Source organism: Pocillopora verrucosa, chromosome 7, assembly GCF_036669915.1.
Source record: "Pocillopora verrucosa isolate sample1 chromosome 7, ASM3666991v2, whole genome shotgun sequence".
NCBI classification, from domain to species: domain Eukaryota; kingdom Metazoa; phylum Cnidaria; class Anthozoa; order Scleractinia; family Pocilloporidae; genus Pocillopora; species Pocillopora verrucosa.
The window spans coordinates 11,376,860-11,386,144 of record NC_089318.1 but is presented as its reverse complement, the minus strand read 5'-3'; the positions used below and the strand labels follow the sequence as shown (position 1 = coordinate 11,386,144).

The window sequence follows — 9,285 nt, the reverse complement described above, 5'->3', positions numbered from 1 at the left end:
GCTTGATTTAGATTTTTCTTCCTAAAGTTATTTTGGAACAAGTAAATAGTACAATAGTTGTTAAATAATTTAATTCTCAGTTGAAATAATAACAAAGTAAGTTAAAATGACAGAAAATATCAAAGCAGTGACAAAGAAACTTGTTTGGCATGTTTTCGTTGCTAAGTAGATCAAGGAAAAGTTAGGAAAGTTGTCTAAGGTATATGTTGTGTTAGGAGCGAATAAATAGTTGTTTTCATGATAATTTTAAAATATTTCTGTTTTTCTTTGTAGTCATCCCGGCTCAGGTGCAGTCACCTGTACAATCATCAGCTTTTGCGTCAGAAGTAGAAGCAGAATGACTTCTCTGGAATCTAAACCATGTTCCTTTTTAATTTCCTCCAGGCCCAATTCTCTTAAAGTAGATGAAATTGTTGCACCACTGAAACTGCTCAATTAGTCACGATGAGTCCTAAGTTCACCTACACAAAGATAAATTAAGCACTAACTTAACAATATAGATATGCGCCCTACCAGAGGTCTATTTGCCCATTTGGCCTTGGGGAATTATCTACTCAATACATGTTATGTCCTATACTTTAGATACATACAGTAATGTCCATAACAATTCCACATACATGATACACTTACATATTTGACGACCATGTCGCAGACAAGAAACCTGCTCGAGATTGCCTCCTTTCCTTAAAAGAAAATCGGGAAGGGGCGGAGGGTAGGGGGGGCTGTACGCAGGCTAAACAACATGATGGCCGTGAAAAATACTGTGAGGTGGAAGGACTTTCCTTGCTGGTTATTGATCAAAAGGTAGCAATGTGAGATGAAGTCAAGTTTGATTTCTTTTAGAAAATAAAATCACTTATCGGTCTTCTCAGATTCTTCTTAGGTCAACCACCCCTCCCCTCCTCATCCTGCTTCCTGTTGTTGCAGTAACGTGAGAGGAGAGTATGTATTAAGATAACTAGGCTTTATCATAATGGTCGAGTGGGCCCCGTTGAGGATTCCGATAAAAAGACGAATCCAGACTCTGGTGGTGATGATTCAAGTGTACATGTTTCTATTTGGTCATATATTTGGGACCGTTTTACTTGTGGTTCTTCTATTTATTCCTTATACCACTTTTGTTGCTGTTGTTTACGTTGGTTGGGCATTCATCTTAAATGTTCGGACCCCAAGTCGCGGAGGACGCACAATAAAAGTTGCTCGAAGGTGGAAAATGTGGAAATATTTCTGCGAATACTTCCCCATCAGGTTGGTTAAAACTGCGGATCTAGACCCCGAAAGAAACTACATATTTGGTTATCACCCTCACGGAATTATTGGTCTCGGTGCACTTGGTAATTTCTGCGGAGAAGCAACAGGCTTCTCAGTAAATTTTCCAGGGATCCATCCACATCTATTGACGCTCTCGGTGAATTTTAGGTTCCCTTTTAGCAGAGACTATTGCATGGCTTTTGGTGTTTGTTCAGTTGATAAAGACAGTATAGAGTACATTCTGCAAAAGATGGGCCCAGGTCATTCAGTCGCCATTGTAGTAGGAGGTGCAGCGGAATCATTAGAGGCAAGGCCCGGAAACTTTACGCTAACGCTGAAACACAGGAAAGGTTTCGTGAAGCTGGCCTTACGTTCAGGGTACGTATTCGTTTTTAATTCTGGCCAGAAGAAGTGTTCTTATGTAAAATTAGTACTTGGATAAGTGATATCTGTGTGATCTTTGCCAACCACATAGTGTTCAATAACTGAGGGGTTTGAACGTGCATATGAAATCTTAGCGAGTTGGGTTGTTAATCAACATGCTGAAATGTTTGTGTTTGTCTGTTTGTTGCATGTTCAAAAGTCAAGTACAGAGTTTTTCTTTTCTTTTCCAATTTGCTTTGGGGTCACTCATTTGGCAAAGGTTGAAAAGATTGGTATTTTATAGTTAATTGTATTTCTGTTTTTACTGCCCTATTCATTAGCCATTTCTTTCTTTTGGAAGTTCTGTAAGTTTTATTCTTGTGTTCAAATTGTATTTTTCCACCACCTTGCTGTTGTTATTGGCTCTTTTGGTTATTTTTCCCTTTATCAAATTATTCTCTGCGGCAAACTAAGTTTATCTCATTTCTCCACCCCGCTATTTAAGCATTTCCCAAGCAATCTTAATGTACTTAATATATTTATTTACAAAATTTGCTTCAGCTAACTCAGAGTTTGGATTAGCATGTTTCTGTTCTTTGCAATCAACATTCAGTTCATCAAGGAATTTAACCACAGAGTGCAAAGCTAGATAGACAATAGTCCATCACTAAGCACACATCCTTATACCCACAATACACCACACAAAGTAGTCTGTGTCACAGGCCTTATGGTTTGGGGACAATAAACCTTCCCTAGCGGCCAATCCACTGTTCCTAGCTCTCTACAGGGCTTCTTTTGCCCAATATTTTCCCTCCTGAAATGCCTGAAATGTGTAAAGAAAGTAATCCTAATAATGGCACTTCTGTTCATGAAACTCGCACATAATTTTCATCAATCATTTTAATTATAACTTAAATTTAAACAATATTTTCATGATGCTACAGTCAAAGGGAACTTTTTGTTTCATCTTGGCATTTCAGAGCATCTCTAGTGCCTGTATTTTCCTTTGGTGAAAACAACCTCTATGATCAAGTGAGTAACCCCCCTGGATCTGCTTTGCGTCAGTGGCAAACTAAGATGAAAGATCTGATGGGTTTTGCACCTCCACTTTTTCATGGTCGAGGGGTATTTCAGTACACTTTTGGATTACTTCCTCACAGACAACCCATTCACACTGTCTGTAAGTAAATAATAAGACAGATCATCAAATAGTTAACATACTGACCTTATTTCACTGGATATCTCAATAACATATTCTATTAATGCAAATTTTTTTGATACATTCACATTAGTGTTCAGTTTGTTTATATTCTACAGCTTTGTTATTGCATTCTCTGTTTTTGTGCATTCATGGTGACTAAAAAATTTTGATACTTAGTCTGCAGACTTGATATTGAATGCTGACTGCAGAAAATTGTTAAAGATCCCATGATTTCATAATTAAATAGAAGCATGTCATAAATCAAGTCATGATGCTATTATCCCACTGTAGAGTCTGCTATCAGTACTGACTTTATGTATTACTGGTATTTCATTTTTTTAGTTGGTGCACCAATCAAAGTAAAAAAAACTCAAACTCCTTCACCAGAAGAGATAGATAAAATTCACCAACAGTACATAACAGCATTAGAGGAGCTCTTTGAAAAACACAAGAAAAACTATGGCATCTGTGAAAACAAACATTTGCAAATTTGCTGAGTCAAGTTTTTCATCATTATACTCAATGACTATGTTTTAAAAGTTAGTAAATTTTGAGGTCTACAGTTTTATAAGTGTAAAGATCAATGAAGTACATTAGTCATTCTATATTCCTATTCACATAAAATCTTTTACATATATAGTAAATCTTTTCATGAGCAAACTGGGTCAGTCAAGATGGTTGGATGTCAGTGTCATTCCCTTTTTTTCCTTTTTAAGGACCTCTTCATCTGGGTTTAAAAAAAACAACTAATATACAGTCATCTTGACTTTACGTGTGGTCAATAACGCATGTATATTGTTCAATTTGTTTCACTATTATGTGTGAACAGTAAGTTTGCTAAGGTGTTTTGGAAGTATTGCCTTGTGAAGCAGGCTATTTTAACTTCTAGACATTGTGAGTTTAATGTGAAATGATTTATCAAGTAGACATAGGACATAGGAGCCCCACTTACAGGGCAATAAAATACCTCCTCAACAAAGTCATTGTCGTGAAGTAAGTCAAACTTATTTGTATTAGTTAAAGGACTTTCTTTAGTCTTCATTAGATGTGTAGTTGCTGTGTTGCTGAACATGCATTGAGATTACCCAGAAATAATGAATGTGGCTAAGTGAGCAAAATATGTTATATAAATTTACAACACTCTTACCTGCATCTCACTACATTTACTGAAAAGTATGTTAACTATATTTTCTTACTTGAAAAACAGGAAGCAATCTGTGAGGTTAAAGATTTAACAGTTTAATTTATTGCTAATAGTTTATTGTGAAATAGGAGACAATGCCAAGTTCTGAAAATGTTGTAATAAGTTGTAAGAAATCTGTAATACTTTCACTACATTTACAATTATTTATTGTGGAAATAGAAGGGCCTTCAAGACTAATACAGAAATTTATTGATCACTGAGAAACAAAGAGCAATGAAAATCACCCAAAAAATGTCTTAATTTGAATTAAAAAAAACAACTTACAAAGACTGAGAAAAGGTGACCCTTTCTTGACCCAAAGAAAGTTGTTTGCCTTACAAGATCTGTACATCTTTTTGTATATATCAATAAATATAATGATGATGACATTACCTCTGTAGTGCATATACATTCTTATCCACCTTGAGCTCCATAGTCAAAGTTTTTAAGTGTTGAAGGTAATATGAGTGTCGAATGAGTGAATTAGTTTCAAAGTCTTCTTTCTTAGTTCTAAGAAATCTACCTCATTTGTGACTGATACAACAAGTAAAAGGGCTTTATGTCATTTGGAGCCAGGGTAAATTATATTTGCTTATGATGTTGAAACAAATTTGAAATTATATACCATCATGAGGATCATTGCTAAGATTAGCTATGTGGGCAATTACCGACCTCAAAATTGTACTGTCTTTCTTACTTAATTTTCAAGCTTGACACTCTTGACTTTGTTGATACTATAGCAGTGCAAAGGACACGTCACATATGAACCTGGTAATGGCAACGTAGCAGCAAAACGACTGTACATGCTTGTAACACTTGAAATTTTTGCTCAAAAAGGAATGGGATTGACAATATTTCCATAGTAACACTGCAGTGGCAACATGGCAGCATTATTGAAATTCATAGTTTGTTTTTATTTTGTGGGGATAGGCCCCAGCATCAACAGATAAGGTTCCCATTTTCAAGATGTTTCTTTCAACATATCTTTCCCAGCAAAAAAATTTTTTGGCTACAATTGTGAATTTTATTAATGAAGTTGAGCATTTGTGTTATAGCAGTGACATGGCAGCATTAATAAAATTCATAGTTTGTTTTTATTTTGTGGGGATAAGCCCCAGCATCAACAGATAAGGTTCCCATTTTCAAGAAAGTTTCTTTTAACATATCTTTCCCAACAAAAAATTTGTTGCTGACAATTGTGAATTTTAGTAATGAAGTTGAACATTGTGTTATAGCATTTTTTTTTATTGCCTCTTCAGAAGGCAAACCGTTCGGTGAAAAGGTTTGTTGTCTAGACAAAAAACATGCCATAGCTCTACTTGTGGAGGAAGAATTATTACCTTAAACACTGAAATGGGAGAATAGGGAAATCTTGTGTGTGAATTTCATCATCAGCAGTTATGAAAAAGGAGCAACATCTGTTTGTAATACGCCCATTCCCTTGAGACTGTACAAGCTGTATGATGAAGCTGGAAACAGCAAGGCTTGTTATCAACCAGGGATACGGTGCACACAATTAAGTTGTCAGAGAAACGATAAAAAAACATTTGCCATGAAGACCACTTTTAAATAGCCAGTCAGGAGAAAAACATTAGATACAATCAAAGGCTGTCATCTCCTGCTGCATATTCTAGGTTTAAATACTTCATTCGTGTACATAATAAACAAAATAAATGATGACGTAATTCTCACCTTGTTTGCATGAGAAGATCAACAACTTAAACAAAAATATTCATGGAAAATGGAGATGGAGTGCCTTGCAAAATTCCGTCGGGGTGCCAGGCAGACTTGACAGATGGTCAGAGTGATTAACAAGCTAGCACAGTTAAATGTGTGCTTCAAAAGTCTCTGCTCTACCACAATTCAATGGCCTAACAGAGAGAGGCGAGACTTTACTTTTCAGACTGGTCAACCCAATTTATCAACACCATTAATGGTAAGTACCATACTTATGCCTTGACATAATGTAAGAAAGGTAACCAATCCATCACATTGCCACTAATCATAGTTATGCTATGATTGCACCTGCAAGGTCAAATATCTCCAGGACAACATCAATCAAGTAACAACATACTACTGATAAAGGTCCTGCACTGTGTGCTCATATTTTACAAGTAAACACATGCTCATTGTTGATAATATTTCTATATATCTTAGAGTCTGATCTCATATATTATTATGTAATTTTGCAGAGTTGGCAGAAGAATTTCAGTCAGCCTTGCACAGGCACTATGAGAGTAGGGGTTAATCTCTATACAGCTCTGATGATATGCAGGCATTTTGTGAGACTCATGCACCACATCTCCTTTACGTCCTCATCAGTACAACAGTGCATGCAAGTGGACATGCAACTAGTTAGAGACATTCAAATATACAGCAGCTAAGAATAGTTACACTACTTCATATATTTTCTAACTGTGGGGAATTACTTCAAACCTCAATGTAACTGCTTCAAGTTCTGCCATTCAAAGAATAACAATTTATTATATTTTAATGATTTACGAAATTTCTATCTCAGCTTTATTCTGAGAGTGTCAGCAGTCACTTAAACAAAACTTGATTTGATCTTGAGTATGATAGCGGGAATAATATGAATTTTCCCCTAGATCCCAAAAAAACATCACATCTCCAAGAATAGGCTGAAACGTTCCAGGTCTGCACAGAATGCAGGGAGAGTCTTGGGCTTTAGCACTGAAATATGTATGAATGACATGGTTAAACAGTAGCAGGCAAAACAACTAGGTATAAGGAAGTTGCGGACGAAACTGTGCTTACAGCCTGCAAGATAACGAAGAACAAATACAATGAACAATAAACATGAAAAGTATGTAACAATATGCAGGAAGCGTGTCATATGAACTTCGTAATAGGCCTCGCTCACCGTAGAGTCTCTGTGGCTCAGTATCCAAAGGTGTGTCTCAGGTTCGATTCCTCATGGGGACTCAGAATTTTTTTCTTTGTCCCATGCTCTTGACAAGACGAAAAACATCTTTCTTAAACATAAACATTTTTGAAAAACATAAGCAATCAACCAAATTAATATGTTTTTTTTTCATACCAAAAATCTTGTTATCCATTCAATTAATGATTTTGATGTTACGAATGTGCCTACTAAACCAACTGGTAACGCCAGTTCGGCAATCGGTTCCCCATCTACCATAAAAACTCGTACATAAGCCGCACCCCTAATTTTCAAGCATGGTTTTGGAAAAAAAAAAACTCCAGAAAAGCACTCTCGTAAAAACAAAGTTGGTCGCTTGTTCATAGATGTGTATTTGCGGCGACATTAAGTGGCGATCTCTGAAAGAACGGTCCAGGGCATTTCGCATCGGAAAAACGTTTTCCCTCAAACTTTGCCCAATAAACTATCTTTGGTAGCAAGTAACCACGTTAGTTTCTGGAAATAAATTCAATAAATCTTAGATTTTAACCATTTTAAGTTAAAAAGATAGTAGGACAGAGCTTTTAGACCGCACCGATTAATACTCTAAACATTTCAAAAGGCCAGAATTTGACAAATTTTACCATCTCGTGATGAAAGACGTCAACAACAAGGCATCAAATATCATAATTTGATTAGCGCTCGTTCAACATTTTTATGGCAAACTCTTTTTCAAAAATTTGGCTTCAGCTATTTCGTATTTGAGTTCTGACAGCTTACGCTATTCAAACCTGTATGAACATTTCAGAACCAAACTACAGGAGTCTATTCAGTGTAACCGGCGATGACAGCACATACTAAAATACACCGTGACCGGTGACTCTGCCACGTAATTTAATAGTTATTATCATGAATTACTTCTCCTTTCCAAATAAAGCAGCGATAACATCGTTTTTGGATCAAAATTCGGAGCAACTTCAGAATACCCCGCAACTCATTTACATGTCATTGAATAAGAATAGCGTCTATTGTGTTATGCCTCGATCTTCAGAGCCTCCCGACACATGTAAGTGAGGCGGACCAAAGTTGCGGGGTATTCTGAAGTTTAGCCCAAAATTCTTGTAGGCAGGAGTAAGAGAAATTTTTCTGCACACTTGTCTTTAAGACAGTTTTATTCAAAACTTTAGCATAGATCCAATTCAAGTCTTAAATGCATGCATTGATAGCCTCGAAGATGCTGCACAAAAGCCCAGGATTACACATTTGGAATCCCAAGCAGATTGTTGGGGGAAATGCTCCTTTCCTAAGAAATCTGAGTTTGCTCAAAAAGTTAGGGAAGAGTGCCAGCTGATGTGCGAAGTCATGGCTCTAAAAGATGCTAAAGTGTTATGACCATGAACAGAAGTACAAGGCAGCTGTTAATGTTAGCCTTCAAACCCTTATGGTCGCCTATCAGAATGCTCCCACAAAATCACTTAGACTCAAATACTGAGTGTTTATGCTGATAGATTCTCATCTAACGAGCTTAAACGCATACATAAGCCATTTGAAAACCTCTCCGATAGACAAAAAGGCAAGAGCACAGGCGATGAGTGAGATGCCTGTTGAAAAAATCCCGCGTCACAGAACACAACAGCGTCAGCTAGACCACTTCTTAGAGTTGACTATGAGGCCATATTACTATCAAGACGTAGCCTACGGCACTCGCACCATCAAACTTGAGAGCGTCGAAGAATTTGTCAGACCTAACATGGTGCGCACAGTGGTCAAGTGCACCATCATTAAACAATACATGGACCATTGCAAAGAGAATGGATTTGAACCGATAAGTAAATCCACGATGTGGTGAGTACTAGAAGTTCAAGAGGCCACACAGAAGAAATCATTGCGAGGTCTAGACAACGCTTCAGCTGAGGGAGCAGATGGTTTTAAGAATTTCTCCAAATTATAGACGAGCTGGAACGCGTGGGAGCAGAAAAAGGATTGGTGTAAAGAAGTTCGGATTAGGCTTCAGGAGAGCAAGTTGTATTTCAAGGCTACATATAGTAATCAATTCAAAGAGGACGATAGGAAATGTGCCAATCACTGTAGGGTCTTTGCGCCAAGCGATGCTGGTGATACTGACTTTCACAGTCACAACGTAAAGTGTGAGTATTGTGAGAAGCTAAAGAGTGTTCTTGAAGAGGTAAGAGGTGCTTTTTAAGAGTACACAATGCAATTGGGTAAGGTTCAAGCAGAAGACCATCTGTATGAAGCAAAAAATGCTGCCGCTAAGATCTTTGAATGGAAAGGGCATATCCTGAGAGCTGAGAACCAGAATCAGTGCAAGCGGCAAATTCTTCATTCTTTGAAGGGAGATGAGGCATTTATAGTAGTTGACTGGGCAATGAAGTTCATAGCGATGAA

At 37.1% G+C, this 9,285-nt stretch overlaps 1 protein-coding gene across 2 annotated transcripts; it reads left to right on the top strand.

The window, feature by feature from the left end:
• Positions 1 to 312: 312 nt before the first annotated feature.
• LOC131792956 (2-acylglycerol O-acyltransferase 2) lies at positions 313 to 7,279 on the top strand. Of its 2 annotated transcripts, XR_010718266.1 has the most exons (4): positions 313 to 1,629; positions 2,595 to 2,794; positions 3,158 to 5,934; positions 6,191 to 7,278. XR_010718266.1 is itself a non-coding variant. In XM_059110371.2 (3 exons), the coding sequence occupies exons 1-3, from the start codon at positions 974 to 976 to the stop codon at positions 3,310 to 3,312; spliced, it is 1,011 nt and encodes a 336-aa protein (XP_058966354.1). In that variant the 5' UTR covers positions 313 to 973; the 3' UTR covers positions 3,313 to 7,279. The 2 variants fall into 2 exon arrangements, 1 of the variants encoding a protein (XP_058966354.1); XM_059110371.2 differs by having other exon boundaries at positions 3,158 to 7,279.
• The last annotated feature ends 2,006 nt before the right edge of the window (positions 7,280 to 9,285 follow it).